The sequence below is a fragment of the Balaenoptera musculus genome, chromosome 20, assembly GCF_009873245.2.
Source record: "Balaenoptera musculus isolate JJ_BM4_2016_0621 chromosome 20, mBalMus1.pri.v3, whole genome shotgun sequence".
Taxonomy (NCBI): Eukaryota; Metazoa; Chordata; class Mammalia; order Artiodactyla; family Balaenopteridae; genus Balaenoptera; species Balaenoptera musculus.
Window position 1 is genome coordinate 13,520,528 of NC_045804.1, and position 18,970 is coordinate 13,539,497.

Genomic DNA, 18,970 nt, shown 5'->3' on the forward strand with positions numbered 1-18,970 from the left:
TTGGCTCTGCGCGCCGCTGACGGGAGTTCTGTCTCAGGCGCCGCCAGAGCTTGTGCTAGGATTCCCGGGTCAGCGTCTCTGCTGACAGGAGCTGAGTCTCCTTTAGACTCGCCGGGGCTTGGGCTTCAGGACAACACGGGGCTGTGTCCATGCTGACAGGAGCTGGGTTTCCTGACGACCCAGGAGACGCCAGGAGGAAAAGGTGAGAAGTGAGGAGAAGCTTCCTGTGTGTGTGTGACTGACTGCTGAGGGAGGGTTGTCCGTCTTCATGCCACCCAGGAAGGGCTTGATGTGGAAAACTGCGTTTTTAGTCAGTTTTGTGTGCAGTGTAACCGGCATGAGCTATGTGGTGTCCATTTTTCCCAGCACTGCTTATTGCGGGGACTGTCCTTCCCCTTGGTGTGTCCTTGGCCCCTTTGTCGCAAAGTAACTGACCCCATCTGTGTGGGGTTAATTCTGGGTTCTGTTCTGTTCCTCTGGTCCCTGCGCCTGTTTTTGTGCCAATTCCACACTCTTTTGGCCACTGTAGCTTCACAATATAGTGTGAAGTCAGGGAGCAAGATGCCTGCAGCCTGTTCTCCTTTCTCAGGGTCGCTTTGGCTATTTGGGGTCCTTTATGGTTCCACACAAATGTTAGGATGATTTGTTTTATTTCTGTGAAAAATACCATTGGAAATTTGGTAGGGATGGCATTCGCTGTGTACGTTGCTTTGGGCAGAATGGAAATTTTAACAATATTAATTCTTCCATTCCCTGAGAAGGGGATATCTTTCCATTTATTTGTGTCTTTTTCAATTTCTTCATCGATGTCTTAAAAGTTTTCAGTGTGTAGGTCTTTCAAGTCCTTGGTTAAATTTATTCCTAGGTATTTGTTCTTTTTGATGCAATTGTAATAGGGTTGTTCTCTTTCTCTTTCTGATGGTTCATTACTAGTGTTTAGAAATGCAATTGATTTCTGTGTTATTGATTTTGTAACTTTACTGAATTCATGTATTAGTTTTAATAGTTTTTTTGGTGTGATGATGTAGAAAATTGGAACTCGAAAATCCCACTGTTTCTATCGCATCCAGATCATCCACAACACCAAAGACATAGTGGCTCCTAATCTAATCTTCCTACAGTGCCTGTAAATTCCATGTGGACTTTGGGTGAACTGCATCTGGGTAAGGCTTGGCCTCTATATGGAAGTTTGATGTTTTCTCTGCTTTTCTGGCATGGTAATGACAGGGCGTTTTGAAAAGTAACTGACTTCCCCGTAATTTCGAACGTACAAACAACTTTACATACATAAAAACAAGTCACATCTTGATCAAGTATATTCCTAAATATTAACGTTGACATTATTTAAAATGGAATTGTTTTCATAAATTCTTTTTCAGATTATTTATTGCTAGTGTACACATATAAGATAGATTTTCGTGAATTGATATTTTGTCCTATAATTCTGCTGAATTAGTTGATAGCTCAAATAACTTTTTGTTGATATAGGAAGTTTTATATACAAGATGTGATCTGTGTTCTGTGAATAGACACAGCTCTAATTTTTCCATTCACACATGGATGCCTTTTATTTCTTACCTCAAGACTCTGGTTAGAACTTCCAGTACACTATTGAGTAACAGCAGTGAAGGCCAGCTTCCTGGCCTTGTTCCTGACTTCAGGAGTAAATCTTTCAGGCTTTAACACTGAGTATGATGTTTTCTGTGGCTTTGTGTACTACTCTTTTCCATACTGAACAAATTTCCTTTTATTACTACTTTAAAAAAAAAATTTTATTGAGTATAGTTGATTTTCAATGTTGTGTTACTTTCTGCTGTACAGCAAAGTGAATCAGTTATACATATACATATATTCACTCTTTTTTAGGTTCTTTTCACATGTAGGTCATTACTGAGTATTGAGTAGAGTTCCCTGTGCTCTACAGTAGGTCCTTATTAGTTATCTGTTTTATATATAGTAGTGTGTATATGTCAATCCCAATCTCCTAATTTATCCTTCCCCCTCTTTCCCCCCTGGTAACCATAAGATTGTTTTCTATATACCAATACATCTGTGACTCTATTTCTGTTTTGTAAATAAGTTCATCTGTACCATTTTTTTTTGGATTCCACATATAAGCGATATCCTACAATATTTGTCCTTGTCTGTCTGACTTACTTCACTCAGTATGACAATCTCTAGGTCCATCCATGTTGCTGCAAATGGCATTATTTCGTTCTCTTTTACAGGTGGGTAATATTCCATTGTTTATATGTACACATCTTCTTTATCCATTCCTCTGTCAATGGACATTTAGGTTGTTACTCCTACTTTTGAGTGTTTGTATCATGAAATAGCACTGGATTTTGATTATAGCTTTTTCTGCAATAACTGATATTATCGTGTGTTTTTACTTCACACCTTTATTGTGGTTTAATACATAGCTTAGTTTTAATATGTTGAACAAGCTGAAATTTCTGGTGTAGAGACGCTTATGGCATCATCCGTTTAATACTCTTTTGGTTTCATGTTGCTCTTATTTTGTGGAGGATTCTTACATTCCTATTTATAAGGTATACTGATGTAGTTTTCTTTTTTATGATGTATTTGTATGATTTGATTAGATTTGGCTTGGTGTTAGTGGTTTGGAGGGTTAGTGTTAGGGCTGAGACTTGGGGGGCTGGGGCTGGGTTATGGTTTATGGTTATGACATATGTATGGTTAATGAATACATTTTATGGTTTCTGGTTTTGGTCACGGTTGTTGTTTTCTTTATTAAGGTTTATGGTTTTGGTCTCATTGTGTTAGGGTATGGGTTAGGATTAGGATACAGGTAGGATACGGGTATGAGTATGGGTTAGGTTTAGGGTATGGGCTAAGGTTAAGGTTAGGTCAGGGTTTAGGGTCAGGGTCCGAGTTTAGGATTAGGATCAAGGTTGAGCTAGGCCATTGTTTTTCTGCTCCTCCAGCCCTGGGCTCTGATAGAAGATGAATGTAATGTCTGCTCTGGTCACTCAACTGATTCAGATTGAACTCAACCTCAGTCAAGGGTACTTAGGGTCTCAGAGGTCATGCAGGGTTTCCCTCTACCCTCCCACCTGGGAAGGGATGCTGGCCCCACCCTGAGCAGCCACAGTCCAGCGCAGCCCTGACATGCAAGGTACTCTGTAGACATGTGTGGATTTATGCAGGACTGGGTGCATCAAGCTGCCGGCCCATCGGTGCTACCGTGTTGAGGGCTGGTGGGGCCCTCCTGGGACTGCATGGACCCTCTGTTCCATCTGCACGGGTGTAACAACAGTCAGGTCTCAGAGCAGCCCTTGGCCTCTGAGCATCCAGCCAGGCATCCATGGTCCTCCCGCTCAGGTCCGCCTTTGCCCCTCAAGCCCCTGTGGCCAATTGCTGAGCCGATTGTGCTGCTGGGTAATTGAACAGCTACCTGGGTATCCTAGACAGTTCCTTGGGATGTTTCAGTTCCCAATATCCATGTGGTTGAAACAAATGCCTCCTCCCTCATTGCCTCTTAGCCTGCTAAGAGAGGTAATAACCCTCCAAACATTGAGTGTGGCCCTGGTCATGACAACCATACACAGACCGTGGCCCTGCATTCCTTCAACCTTCTGGTTGTAACAAAGATTGACATTCATATCCATTGAGAATCAAAGGTATTGAAGCACCGCCTAGAGGGGTGGGATAGGGAGGGTTGGAAGGAGATGCAAGAGGGAGGAGATATGGGGATATATGTATATGTATAGCTGATTGACTTTGTTACAAAGCAGAAACTAAAACACCATTGTAAAGCAATTATACTCCAATAAAGGTGTTAAAAAAAAAAAAAGGTATTGCAGCATCTGGGACTCCTAACAGACAGTTTCACATTGAGGCCATATTGTTGGGGAGATATGTGCATCCCTGCCCATACCCTGTGGTCTCTGGAAAGCCACCAACTGTGTTATCGTGGTATAGAATAATCCTTGAGACTCCCACTGTTTCATTGAGTAATAATTTCTCTACTTTTTGTAGAGAGAAGAGACTGGAAAATGAGCAAATTTGTTCTTCATGGGTGGGTGGTTAATGTGAACATGGGGCATGATGCCTGGGCTCCCACCTCCCAGGGACAGGAATGAGATCTCTGTGCCTTCCAGGGACACACAGGCTATTCTTGACCAATCTCTGAGATGTGTGGACCCGATGCCCAAGGCAGGAGCCCTGAGTTTCCCACCAACAACAAAGTTGCTTTTTCAGCAAGTGGAAGAGCTTCTTGCCATCCTGGGAGGACAGCAAGAGCACTGGAAGGGTGGCCACAGCCCCTGACCCTAAGTGAACCGTTTCCTTCCTTGGGCTTCAGATTCTGTGCTGTGCAGTGGGCTGTCAGTGCTGTGGATCTGCTGCTTCCCCCAGCCCAGCATCTGTTCTCAGCATCTCAGCTTTCGGGAATTACATCCAACCTGCTTCCAGTCCACACTTTTGCGGAGGGTTGATCCCATGTTCCGCTCACCTCAGAAATGGGCATGTGATCTGTGTCTAGCCAGTCCCGTGTTCCATCCTCTTGTGGGTTCAAGGATGAGAATGGGACCCAAGCTGAGCAAAGGTCTTTAAAGCTGTGACTTTTCATGGAACCTAAAGAAGGAGAGACCCTTCCAAGTAGAATGGACATGAGTGGGTGTCAGCCTGGAGTTGCTGGAGGCCCCTGATGCAGAGATAGAGACTGTACCTGTGGATGGGGCCACCACAAAGTCACTTAGTAGGACAAAGGGACCAGGTCACACTATGAGAGTATGAGCCCCTGTCCCACCAGGCCCAAAACCACTGCTATAACTGCCTCTTGCAAGTACTATTTTATTTCTATCATTAAGAAATTTATTAATTTACTTTTACATCAGTAAGTGTGTCCAGTCCCTTGGAATCAGAAAAGTCCTAGCTTACACATCAGAATCAATAATCCCTGAGACTCCCTCTCTCAGGGTGTTCTCATTCAGGCGGTCATGGTGGGTGAAGGTGAAGATACTGGGTGGGGTCAGATCGTAGGGGAGCCGCTGGACATCTCTGTTCCTGTTCCTTCCCTGTCCAGGAGAGGGAAACCCCAGCATAATGAGAGGAGAACCAGCAGGGGAAAGAAGTCCCTGGGTGGCTAATTGGTATGTTTGTATTTTCCTAATTTTAGAATCATTTTGTTAATGTGTTTTTATTACAAAATCACCCATTTTCTCTACATTTCCAGTTTGATACAATAGGTTTTGTCTTATTTGACTTTTAATTTTCCCTCCCTTTTAGCTTCCTACAGAACTGTCACAATTAATGAACACATATTAACACCTTTTTATTAACTGAAGTCCATATTTTATTCTGGTTCCCTTTGTTCTACCTTTTTATGTTCCAGATCCCAACCAGGGCACCACATGACATATAGTCATCATGTCTGTTTAGGCTCTTCTGGGTTTTGACAGTTTCTCAGACTATCCTTGTTTCTATGACCTCGACAGGGTTGAGGACTCGTCAGGTATTTTGTAGACTGTTCCGCATGGGGATTTACTTGGTGTTTTTCTCATGATTAGACTGGGTTTATGGGTTTTGAGGAAGTTAGGTCAGAGACGTCAAGTGCATTCTCATCATTTTATGTCAAAGGAGCAGGCTCTCAAGGCAGCTTATCACCTTTCATGTTAACTTTGGTCACATGGCTGAGGTTGTGTTTGTCAGTTTTCCCTGTGAAGTTATTTTTCCCGTGTCCATACTGTATGTCTTATTTAGGAAGAACCCACACTTCAGAAGAGGGTTGGGTTACCTCCTTGATGGATGGCTGTGTGTCTACATCAGTTATTTGGAATTCTTCTGCATAGGACATTTCTATTCAACCCAATTCATAAAAATGTTTGTAATCATTTATTTTACTAGTGTGGACACCTGAATAGTTATTTTATACTTGTGGTTATAATTCAGCAGTACAGTATTTGAGTGCTTAATTCATTCTTGCTTTGCATATTGAGAGCTTTTTTCATTGTCTGGTGGAATTATGTCAAATGAAAACATCTTGTGGGGTTTTTTCTCTTGGTACTTCTTTACTTTCTGATAATTCAAGATTATCCTGGCTCATATATTTACTCTCTCAGTCCTAGTAGCAGCCATTTCTTCAAAGAGCCCTGATTCCTTTTATTAGACGATGGTATTAAAAAACTTACCTTTGGGGACTTCCCTGGTGGTCCAGTGGGTAAGACTCTGCACTCCCAATGCAGGGGGCCCGGGTTTGATCCCTGGTCGGGGAACTAGATCCCACATGCATGCCACAACTAAGAATTCCTCAACCACACGTGCCGCAACTAAGACCCAGCACAGCCAAAATAAATAAATAAATATTTAACAACAACAAAAAAAAGATCTCCCATTTAAAAAAAAAAAAACAACTTATATATGGAAGCTAAATGTACCCAGCTGACAATGCACTGAAATATGTATTCCAACTTATGCATATACACCTAACTATAAACTTTTTTTTTTTTAATTTATTTTTCGCTGCATTGGGTCTTTGTTGCTGCACGCGGGCTTTCTCTAGTTGTGGCGAGCAGGGGCTACTTTTCATTGCGGTGCACAGGCTTCTCACTGCGGTGGCTTCTCTTGTTGCAGAGCACAAGCTCTGGAGCGCGTGAGCTTCAGTAGTTGCGGCACGCGGGCTCAGTAGTTGTGGCGCATGGGCTTAGTTGCTCCACAGCATGTGGGATCTTCCTGGACCAGGGCTCGAACCTGTGTCCCCTGCATTGGCAGGCAGATTCTTAACCACTGTGCCACCAGGGAAGTCCTATAAACATTTCTATGTGGAACTGTTTGTATCCATGTTAAGCTAAAGATGAGGTTACATAAATGCCACCAACCTGATCCATTATTACATGGATATTGTAACCTTCTCCCTTTGCTTATCTGTAACTTCCTACTCCAATGGTGAGAAACCTGGCTTTCACTATCTGTCATTTTTTGAATTCATCGCTTGCTCCATTCCAGATTACAAATACAGTGGTTTCAGCATTCTTAGCTCCTACCCCCAGGGAAAGAACTTTATGAAATAGAGTCCAGGGACTTCCCTAGTAGTGCAGTGGTTAAGAATCTGCCTGCCAATGTAGGAGACACGTGTTCGATCCCTGGTTGGGGAAGATCCCACATGCCACGGAGCAACTAAGCCCGTGCGCCACAATTACTGAGCCTGCTCTCTAGAGCCTGCAAGCCACAACTACTGAGCCCACGTGCTGCAAGTACGGAAGCCCGCGCACCTAGAGCCCATGCTCTGCAACAAGAGAAGCCACTGCAATGAGAAGCCCGTGCACTGCAACAAAGAGTAGCCCTCGCTTGCCTCAACTAGAGAAAGCCCGCGCCCAGCAACGAAGACCCAGCACAGCCAAAAATAAATAAAATTTTTTAAAAAAGAAACAAAAACATAAAATAGAGTCCACTGTTTAGGTAGAGTCCACTGTTCCCTTTAGTCTACAGATTCCATTCATTTCCAAAGTTACCGAGGTCAGCACTTTTTGTCCCACCACCAACAGTGAGGTTTTTTAATACATTTCTAAATCAGTTTTTGTTAAATTCTGTAATGCATCCTGTGGCACTCCCATATCCTAAATAACTAAAATTAAATATATTATGATTTATTTGTTGGGCTGTAAAAATTTATGGGTTTAGACAAATGCATAGTGGCAGGTATTCATCACTAAAGTATCCTATGGAATATTTCAATCTCCCACCCATAACCCGTTTACCATCTCTCTGTTTTACTTGTTGCAGAATGTCATAAATGGGGTCATACAGTGTGTAGCACTTCAGACTCGATTTTTTCACTTAGCAATATATGTGTAAGACTCATGTTTTTTGCATGGGTTGGTGGTTCATTCCTTTATATTTCTGAATGCTATTCCACTGCATGTATATGGAAGGGAAAATAATTTTCCCTCTACCTTTCTTTGTTCTTCATTGAGATCCCCCATGTAGTAATGAAAATGAAAGGCAGATGAACTGGAGAAAAACATTCAGAAGTTTAATAACGTGTGTACCTCCTGTATGCAAGAGAGATATTCAGGAAAACTGAGTAACGCCCTGAAATGGCCCAAGACATCACCTTAAATACCATCTTCATCTAAAGACAAAAAAAGGAAGGAAGGGTATGGTTGTTGTGCAGATTTAAGTCTTAGCTTCTCCACTGATAAGAGTTTCTTGAGATTTATTCATCCTTCCATTCTTGGTATGGAGAGAGAGAGAACCTTTCAAATGGAGACTTCCCTTATAAATGTCAACTTCCTTCACAAAAGGGAAATCTTGACTTGGTTTTCAGAGATTATGTGTCTTCTTTTTTTAAAAAAAGAAATCAGCTCAAAGTAATCCTTATGCCAACAGGCATATTTTAGGGTGGCATATTCTGCTCCCCTTGAAATGAATGTACCCCAATTTGCTTATGTATTCTTCTACTGAAGGACATCCTGGTTTCTTTAAGTTTATAGCCATTATGAATAGAGTTGCTGTGCTTAATTACATCCTTGTTTGCATTTGGACATAGTTCTTAAAAGCAGTTGTCTAAATACTGGCGGCACGATGTTGGATCCTCAGGTGAGCCTTATTTAGCTTTGGAAAAAAACTTCCAAAATGTATATGCATTTCACCAGCAGTGAAGGAGAGCTCTTGTTTTTCCTCACCCTCCATCAATCAGTAGTGGGGCTTTTTTTTCTTTTTTTTTTCTTTGAGTTTATTAGTTCTAATAGGTGTACAGTGCTTTCTCATTGTTGTTTTAATTTGCAATTCCCTAATGGTATATGATGTTATTTACTATCTGTATATCTTCTTTGGCCAGGTGTCTGTTCCAATCTTTACCCATTTTTAATGGGGTTTGTTCTAGAGTTCTTGGTGTAATTTGAGTACATATCTTTTATCAGTTATGCATATTGCAAATATTTTTCTTTCAGTTTGTAGCTTGTCTTTTGGTTTTCTGAATAAGATGTTTCATAGAGTTTAAAGTTTAAAATTTTTAAAATCCATGTTCAAAATTTTATTTCTTAGGCTTTTGAGACTTCGTGTTAAAATTCATCACCAAACCCAAGGTTATGTAGATTTCCTTCTATGTTTTCACCTATAATTTTTATAGTTTTACATTTTAAATTTGTCTATGGACAATTTTGAGTGAATTTTGGTGTGAGTTGTAAAGTTTGTGTCTACAGTCTTTTGACTGCATACGGTTTCCAATTTATTATTCTATAACTATTTTTGGAGAAGTCATGGGATATTTGGCTCCATCTCAGTTTGAATTTCCAAATTTAGTGGTTCTGCAGGCTCGCCAGTTGTGAGCATGGGCTCCAGGGAACTGAGAGGTTGCGGCCTGCACTTCCCAGCTGGCCAGCAGGCGGCACCAAACCCACCTCTCTGATCCTTGAGGTACATGTGTGTTCCACTGGTGGACTTGGCTCATGGCTACTTATGCTGCTGATAGAAGCTCGGTCTCTTCAGGATCTGCCATGGTTTCAGCTTTGGGACAACACTTGGCTGAGTCCATGCAGACAGAAGCCCAGTGTCTTCAGGAACCACCAGGAGGCACCACCATGGGAGTAAAAGGTGAGGAAAAATGGGAGGAGAAGCTTCCTGTGTGTGCCTTACTGCTGTGGGGCGGCGGGGGGGGGGGGGGGGCCATTTTCAGAAGACCCAGCAGAGGAAGGACTTGATGTGGAAAATTGTGGATTTTAGTTAGTTTTGTATGTGGTGTTGACGGTGTCCAGTTTTCTTGGCACCATTTATTGAGGGGACTGTCTTTTCCCCGTTTTGTGTTCTTAACTCCTTTGTCGTGAATTTACAGACAACATACAAATGGGTTTCTTTCTGTGCTCTCTATTCTGTTCCTCTGGCCCATGTGTTTGTTTTTGTGCCAATACCATACTGTTTTGGTTACTGCAGCTTTGTAATGTAGTGTGAAGTCAGGGAGGGAGATGATTCCAGCTGTGCTCATCTTTCTCAGGATGGCTTAGGCTATTCAGAGTTCTTTGTTGTTCCATACAAGTGGTAGCATTGTTTGTTCTGTTTCCATGAAAAATACCATTTGAATATTGGAGGGATTGCATTGAACATGTACACTGCTTCTGTTGCTGAATTAAGTTGTAATTCCTCCACCCTCCTTGGAGGTCCATACGACTTGATTCTGTAGCAAATTTTAGTGAGCCAGTCAGGAGGGTGACCTTGGATCTGCCATTCTATCCAGTAACTCAGCCAGGACTTGCTTGCTGACCTAGGATTGACAAAGCTGGCTAAATAACTGGGTAGTTTGCCCCAATCCTTGACCTCTGGGCCAGTGAGGGCTACTGAATCCAGTCTGAGATCAAAAAGCAGCCAAGGGTTAGGTAGAGTGCTCCCTAGGTAAAGACCGGTTCCCCACCCTTGCGTATCTATAGCAAGGAGGCTTGCTACACATTGGGGTAGTGTCCAGGGGATGGCTGGCACAGGGGGCCCTGACCCTACTTCAGCCAATAAAGCCAAGGTTGGTTGTAGGGGTTGGCTGGTTGAAGGAAAGAATCCTGGCCTGGCTAGAGCCAGACCTCTGTCTAGAGGACTGGACTGGGCAACTGGTTGTCTAAATATAGCCGATCCTCTAGTAGTGGGTGAGATTGGACAATAGACTGTCTAGTTGGACTGGTTCCCAGCAAGGGGACTGGACTGAATGAGAAGCCCTCCCGAGGCCACCACATGGTAAGAACATCGCTTTGTTTTCTGTGTGTATCGTAAGTCCTAGTCTCTGTTCTTGATACAATTGAAGCTTCAGTCTCTGTTCTGTGTGGTCTCATCTGTCCTAATGCTCTTGGAAACCCTTGCTGCAACTATGGGCACGGATCGAGCACATAAAAGCCACTAGGGCACTCACCACTGGAACACCCCTGTGAAAGGATAAGTCAGTCACAGGCCAGGGTAGATGAGCACTAGGCACGCTGCTGACTGGGAACAAATGTCCGCGTAAGTAGGCACACTGTAAAACGCTCCAGCCGCCCAGTCCCTGCTGTATTCCCTCTGTCCTTTAGCATGTAGTCAAGAATCCAAGAGCACATCTTTTGTGTTGGTCTGTCTTACCCCAGTTTGCCATCCCAGGGTAGGGTACCTGTCTGTCAGGTAGGTCTCTCCCCACTACTGTCCATCACAGATCTCTTGGGATCCCTCCTCAGACATGAACCCTTTAAAAATCTTATTTTTGTCAGGTTTCAGGAAAATCACTTTGTCTGGCTGGGGAAAGAAGACGACCTCCAAATCGTCCGAAGTCCTTGGGTCCTTGTAGCTGGTTGTACAGAGAACTGGACACATGCCAAATGGGATTTGGCCTCCCTGCTCGATCACCTGTAACCAAGCAGGGACAAGCCCTCTTTGAACAGTCTCCTTGAATGCTGGAGAGGCCCTCTGGGTAATTTATTTGGCTAGAGAACCCTTATTTCCCACTCCACCTTCCCCCTATCTCCAGGGACTGCTTGCTGAAAGCACCCACCTACATCAGGTATCTCCTACAGCCCCACAGTGGATCTGGGAATGTCTAATTGCTGACTTAAGAGGGGATCTGGGACTTCCCTGGTGGCGCAGTGGTTAAGACTCTGCCTGCCAGTGCAGGGGACACGGGTTCGAGCCCTGGTCTGGGAAGATCCCACATGCTGCGGAGCAACTAAGCCCGAGCGCCACAACTACTGAGCCTGCGCTCTAGAGCCCACACACCACAACTGCTGAAGCCCGTGCGCCTAGAGCCCGTGCTTCACAACAAGAGAAGCCACTGCATCGAGAAGCTCGTGCACCGTAACAAAGCCCCAACTCGCCACAACTAGAGAAAGCCCGTGGGCAGCAACGAAGACCCAACGCAGCCAAAAAAAAAAAAAAGAGAGAGAGAGAGGGGACCTCATAACTAAGGCCCTCTTAGACAGCATCGCCCCTCCCATCCCCCACAAAGATTGGTTCACGTTTCAGTTACAGCACCTAGATCACTTGGTGTGAGCTAGATCTTGTGGGATCTGCTTCGCCACCAACCCTAGGAGGAGGCCACTGGGAAGTTGGAAACAGACTAGAAATAAGGACTCCCCAGTAGGGGTAACTAAGCCTCCATCCCAGCGAAATCGCCACTAGGGTGCATCCTCCATAACTAGAAATTACCGCCCACTAACAAACAGCTTGTTTTCTTTTGCAACATCACATGGCCCCAGTATTAACTGGTGGATGGAGAAAGTTGGCCAACTAATGGCTCTCTAAATTATAATATCATTTTTCAATTGGACTTCTATTGCCAGCATTTGAAAAATATGGGATGAAATCCCCTATGTCCAATTTTTCATGGTGCTTTGCGAAAACAAGGGCCTCCATGAGAAATGCGAGGTTATCATCTCTCATCTCTCTCTCTCCTGGTATTGAATCTCAGCCTGAAGATTCTCTTGACTTCCTCTCTCTGCCAAGGGTAGCTTCTTCCCCTTCTGACAGTTCACCCGAGACTCCTGAGTCATCTACCGCTACCTGACCTGGTTCCTGACACCTTCTACTCCCTCCAATTCACAACCACCCTACCTGGTGCCCTTGCCACCTCCCCGACTTGCCCACCTCCATCTCTTGGCATGCCTCCCTTGGGGACTAGTCCAGTGCACACCCATAGCGGCATTCAGTACCAGCCCTCTGGAAGCAATAGGCTGTTCCCCCTTTCGGAGGTCCCTAATGGAGAGGGCAGACTGACCACTGTGCACGTACCCTTATCTTCCTCAGATCTGTGTAACTGGAAGGATCGATCCAAGGGCTTGAAGGAAGATACCAAGGGGGTCCTTAATTTAGTCTGGGGAATATTCCACACTCCTTTCCCCACTTGGGTGGATGTCCAAACCCTCCTGAACATCGTATTCTCTGTGGAAGAAAAGACACTGATTATAACTAATGCAAGTGAGGAAGCTGATAAGACCAAACAAAATAATGCATGACACTCTATACCAGCCTTGAATCCAGGCCATTTCCTACATGGACCCTGGGTGGGACCATTAAGAGGAAAATGGTCAGCAGCACCTCACACATTTCAGGAATTTGATTCTTAAGGGCATTCAGTTGGCTGGGAAGAAACCCATAAATTGGAGTAGGGTTCAGGAGTCATCCAGGGACTGAAGGAAAACCCCTTGGCTTTCCTGGAATGCCTAAGGGAGTTCCTTTGTGGGTACACGAAGGTGAACCTGGAGTCAATGGAAGGGCAGGCCATTCTTAAGTCCCATTTCACTTCGCAGAGTGCCCCAGACGTTAGGAGAAAATTACAGAAGTTGGAGATAGGGCGCACTACGCCTTCTTCCCGGGGTGGAGTCAGCATTTCGGGTGTTCAACAACCAGGATCTGGAGGCAGATGCCAAGGAAGATAGACCAGCGGAACCAACTGCCAGTATTCTGGCTTCAGCAGTTCAGGGTCAGTCAACCTCCCAGTGATGATGGGGCCTCCCCCAAAGGGACCCTGTGACATCAATGAGTCACCCCAGGTTTTGAAGACCACACCCACAGTGGAGAGAAGGGCTCAAAGCCAGTCTGTGTGCATACTGCAGGGAGGAGGGCCACGGGGAGGGGGATGCCCCAAACGTCTCAGAAGGAAGCTAAAGGGACCACCGTGTCCTGGCCCATCCTTGCTGGTCGCACACATGAAAGAAGAGGACTGAAGGGGCCCAGGGGCTCCTTGGAGAAGCCTTGGCTGACCCTGACTGGGGGGGTAAAACACACTTTCTAGTTCACTTTCTAGTCGACACAGGGGCCATCTACTCAGTCTTGAACACCCAACAAGGCAGAATGACCAAGGATAAATGTAAGATAATGGGAGTGGAAGGGAAGCCACAGGAACATAATTTTATAGAGCCCCTTGAGTGCGATTTGAAAGGGAGAATGTTATCTCACTCTTATATGTACCAGAATGCCCAATTCCCCTAATAGGAAAAGACTTACTATACAAATTGGGAGCTACAATTTTTCTCTGAGACAAAAACCTTACCACTGAAAAGCCCAGAATACCCAAGGTGGATGATTAACAGTCATGGGCAGCTGTTCCTCCCATCAGCCACTGCACTGCAGGCCATCCTGGAAGCTCACCAGAACACACATTATGGGCAGGAGGCCCTATATCAGTGGCTCATCGGGGACTTCCCTGGTGGTCCACTGGCTAAGACTCTGTGCTCCCAATGCAGGGGGCCTGGGTTCGATCCCTGTCAGGGAACTAGATCCCACATGCTGCAACTAAGAGTTCGCATGCCGCAACTAAAGATCCTGCACATTGCAACGAAGATCCTACGTGCCGCAACTAAGACCCAGCACAGCCAAATAAATATTTTTTTTTAAATGGCTCATCAAATCCATGACTGCCCCCAATTTCCATAGTCTCCTTAAACAGGTGGTTGAAGCTTGCCCTATCTGCCTCCAGAATAAGCCCAACACAAACCCCCCACCAAGGTCAAGGGAGTGACCCCCACCCAGTATAGAGGCACATATCCAGGTCAAGACTGGCAACCTGATTTTACAGTAATGCCCTGGACATAAGGAAATTTTAGATAACTTGCTGGTTTTGACTGACACCTTCTCTGGCTGGATGGAGGCATTCCCCACCTGAACTGAGATTGCCTGGGAGGTCTCTAAGGCCCTGTTCAAGGAAATAATCCCTCGGTTTGGGCTCCCTAAGTCCATCCAGAATGACAGTGGGCCTGCCTTTGTTTCCCAAATTACTAAGGGAGTCGCTAGAGCTCTAGGAATTAAATGGGGTTTACACTCCACTTGGAGATGACAATCCTCAGGAAAAGCAGAATAAATCAAGCCCTCAAAAGAAACTTAGCCAAACCATGTCAAGACAAACCATGTCAAGACAAACCATGTCAAGACAGTCATCAACCCTGGATCTCCCTTCTCCCCATAGCCCTTTTGAGACTGTGAATAGCCCCTAAAGGAAAGCGCAGGTTAAGTCCATATGAGCCCATGTACAGGAGGCCCATTCCTGAAGGACCCGGCTCCAAGACCAATCTTAGGGATATGGACCAGCAGAAATATACCTTACAGACAGGGGAAATAATCAAAGCTTTACATGCCTACCTGAATCCGGAACTGCCTTCCCCTTCGGACGGCGTCTTACATCCTTTCTCCCCTGAAAATTGGTTTATTTGAAAACCTGGAAGGCTGGAAATCCACAAGACCAGTTAGACCCCAAGTGGACAGGACCTTATCTAGTAATCTGGACTACTTATTCTGCTTTACAATTACAGGGCATAACTCCATGGGCCCACCATACCAGAGTGAAAACAGCACCTACACCTAAGGAAGAAGTTACTGAGCCGTCCACTCAAAGCACCTGTGAACCTGTCACAGACCTTAAGTTTCTTTTCAAAAGGACTAACTTACCAATAGATAAGTAATGTGGTGGGCAGGCTTAGCAGTTGGCCTTGTCATTGCTATTGCCTCACTTCGCTTCTGCTGTTCTGCCAAACTCCCTCCCTCTGGCAGACATCTCCTCTGTCCATGCTGGATATTGGGGATATTACCGTTGGAAGCAGGATGAGTAGCCATTATTGTCTATTTTTTCTTCTCTGCTCTTACAACTGTCCACATGGAATGGGAATTCAGTGCAATAGTAAATTTCTCACGGATTATAGCCCGTGGACAAAGTCTATCCCAGTGCTGGTCTGTCACACCCATCCACAAAGTGATGCCTATGGACTAAAGGTATTACATTTTACCCCTAAGAATGACAACCTCACTCTCACCTTGGCTAACGAGTCTGCTAAACCTTCCCCACTTGAAGTTCATATCCCATCCCTAATGCAGCTTCCCTGCTTGGACCTCACCCCTTGCATTAACATCTCTAACAAATACAAAGCCCTCACTCTAAAGTGCCGTCACTGTAACCAGTCTCTGTCTCGCTGCCACTGCCCCTGTCAGCAGCCCTTACCAAAGGGAGGGACTTGCAGTAACACCCGGGGGCTGCTCTGGACTCTGTTCACTGCTTCTTCCATTACCCCACAATTTAAGTGCCCCGGGACTGACTCCTATGGAAATCTCACCCATTGGTGCCCTCTGCACGGACTCAATGAATACACACAGGGACCAGATGGGAGATGTACTTATTGGGGAGGAAAGACACCGGTTGTCTGGGGTTTAGTAAGTGGCCCTCCTGAGGTCTGGGGAAAAGCCACTAGTCCAGAATCCCCCAGTGACCCCTGCTATGCAGGTGGGCTTCTCTCCCCACACTGCAAGGGCACCCCCTCTTGGGCTAGCCATTTACAGAGGTGGTTCAGTTCCTCAGAGGTGCACCAGGCACGCATGCCCCCTGGGTATCTGTTCCTTTGTGGCCCGAGAGTAAACCAACTACCGCATCAGAACAACCCCAACGCCTTCCCTTTTCCAGGGTGGGCTCTAGCCTACCCTTGCTTAGATAATGCCGAATTTGTGCGTAATGCATGCTAGGCCAGCTAAGTTCGAGGAACCTAGGTATAACCATTCATAATATCACCCAGCCCCAAGATACAAGGGAAATAGAACTCACTCTGGCAGGAGTAGGGATTGCTCTTGGACTGGCCGCCTCCTGAGGAGGTTTTGCATACCATGAAATCACACTACAAAATCTCACACGGGCCCTTGAGGACTTGTCTAAAACTATAGGGGATGCCTTACAAGGACTCTGTACTTCTCTGGACTCACTAGCAAATGTTGTTCTTGACAGTAGGCAAGCCCTTGACGACCTCCTGGCTGAGCAAGGGGGAGTCTGTGCAGTTATGAATGAAACCTGCTCCATGTATGTCAATAACTCTGGTCAGATTGAGGTCAACATAAAAGAGATATATGAGCAAGCTCAATGGTAACATAGATATAACACACAAAGTCCAGATCCAAGCTCCATCTGGAATATGGTCAAACAGCCTCCCCAGCTTAACCTGGTTTCCTCCATTTCCTGGCCCACTATGCTATTATCCTCTGCTCATCTTCGGGCCTTGCCTGCTTAACTGCCTTGTCAACTTCATTAGCAAATGGCTTGAAGCCATCAAACTTCAGATGATACAAACACACGGGTACAAGCAACTGGGACTACAGCCTGGTGACATATTTTAGGCAACACAGGGAACAGTTCTGCTCCTCTAATCCAGGGGAAAACTATGCCCATGTTCAGCAGGAAGCAGCTTCAGAAGGCAGAGCATTGCCCTTCAGCACCCCTCAAGAATGAGGAGCAGTAACAGAAAAGGGGGGATTTTGTTGCCAGAGGTGTGCCAGTTCTTTGCTCAAAACCCACAAACCGCCACTTGAACAGGAATTAACGTGTATCTTTAAGTCGCAGGGTCTGGAGACAAAAGAAGGAAGCTATAGGAAGAGATAAACGCCAGATAGAACCAGCTGGAACAAAGGTGGCAACGAATCTGACCTCCAGCAGACCCTCAGTCTCATTCTACTGAGTTTACTACATTGGCTACTGGATGACACACCTACTGGTGGCCCTGACTGGAAGATACGGACCAAGAAAGGATAAAAAGGGTGTGGCTCCCCTTTCCAGGAAAGTCCTGCCCCTTCCCTAGACTAATGCATGTGCCCCCCCATCATTAGCCTCACTCCTCCTGCATTTGTCTTTACTCTTTAAGATCAAATCCCTCTTACCACATGGGCAAGATGATCTGTGAACTAAGTTCCCAATTCTTCATTCTTTGGCCACAGAATAGAACTTGAGCTGCGTCAATCTCAGCTTCGGTTTCGTTCTTTGGCTATACAAACGCGAACTAGCATCTATTCTATACTTTCTTTTAATTCTTGTCCTTATACCAATAACAAGCATTATTGAAAACAGTCTCCTAAAAAGAAGACTCTTCGGGGAGTTCCCCGGTGGCCTAGTGGTTAGGAGTCCCAGCTTTCACTGCCGTGGGCCCGGGTTCAATCTCAGGGAGCTGAGATCCCGCAAGCCACATGGTGCAGCCAAAAGAAAAAAAAGAAGAAAAAAGACTCTTTGCAGTCTATTTATTACCCTGGTTTTGTAAATCAGAGGAGAGGGAATTCCCTGGCAGTCCAGTGGTTAGGACTCAGTGCTTTCACTGCCGGGACCCAGGTTCAATCCCTGGTTGGGGAACTAAGATCCTAAAGTCGTGCAGTGTGGGAAAGAAGGAAAGAAAGAAAGGAAGAAAAAAGTTTTAAAAAATAAAATACAATAAGGAAGGAAGGAATTGAATCCTTGTCAACTGGTGTCAAGCCAATACCACAACCATTATGTCTTTCTCAATAAGTGAGATACCAGTAAAAAAAAAAATTACATAACGTTGTAAAAGTTAAGTCATAGGCAAATATCTTGTATAACACTATGGCATATCCGTTTCATCTAGGCTCTCAGGATGCAACATTACCTATTATGGAAGAACTTTTACATCTTCATGATCACACATTAATAGTCAGTTTTTGGATAAGTTCTCTAGTCCTCTATATTACTTTACTAATACTGACAACTAAACCGACTCATACAGGTATGCTAGATACACAAGCAGAGATAACCATTTGCCAGCCACCATTCTAATCTTACCTGCCTTATCATCATTACGAATCCTTTACGTGATACATGAAATCAATAACTCTTCCCTAACATAAAATCTACAAGTCATGAATGATACTGAAGCTACAAATACACAGATTATGAAGATTTAAATTTAGACTTCTCAGGACTTCCCTGGTGGCGCAGTGGTTAAGAATCCGCCTGCCAATGCAGGGGACGCGGGTTTGATCCCTGGTCTGGGAAGATCCCACATGCCACAGAGCAGCTAAGCCTGTGCACCACAACTACTGAGCCTGCGCACCACAACTACTGAGCCCACGTGCTGCAACTACTGAAGCCCCTGCACCTAGAGCCCATGCTCTGCAACAAGAGAAGCCACCGCATGAGACGCCTGCGCACCGCAACGAAGAGAAGCTCCCACTCTCCATAACCAGAGAAAGCCTGTGTGCAGCAACAAAGACCCAACACAGCCAAAAAAATAATAAATTTAAAAAAATTAGGGCTTCC

The 18,970-nt window shown here is 45.0% G+C and overlaps 1 protein-coding gene and 1 long non-coding RNA gene across 8 annotated transcripts in view; one reads left to right on the forward strand and one right to left on the reverse strand.

The window, feature by feature from the left end:
- LOC118886676 (endogenous retrovirus group V member 2 Env polyprotein-like) overlaps positions 1-18,970 on the forward strand; it is a 24,709-nt gene continuing 5,739 nt past the window's right edge. Inside the window, exons 1-4 of one of the 7 annotated variants that reach the window (XM_036836734.1) lie at positions 1-202; positions 9,010-9,558; positions 11,181-11,380; positions 15,210-17,670. In XM_036836734.1, coding sequence (XP_036692629.1) covers positions 15,463-16,407 — 945 coding nt within the window. In that variant the 5' untranslated portion in view covers positions 1-202; positions 9,010-9,558; positions 11,181-11,380; positions 15,210-15,462 and the 3' untranslated portion in view covers positions 16,408-17,670. Of the gene's footprint in view, positions 203-8,758; positions 9,559-10,228; positions 11,095-11,180; positions 11,575-15,209; positions 17,671-18,970 lie in introns of those variants that run through there. The other 6 variants (XM_036836735.1, XM_036836736.1, XM_036836737.1 and 3 more) reach the window with 6 other exon arrangements.
- The window catches only part of LOC118886677, a 22,388-nt gene continuing 15,202 nt past the window's right edge, over positions 11,785-18,970 (reverse strand). The window contains exons 2-3 of the long non-coding RNA XR_005017778.1: positions 15,040-15,123; positions 11,785-12,843 (exon numbers count right to left, since the gene is read on the reverse strand). This is a non-coding gene — a long non-coding RNA (uncharacterized LOC118886677). The remainder of the gene's footprint in view (positions 12,844-15,039; positions 15,124-18,970) is intronic.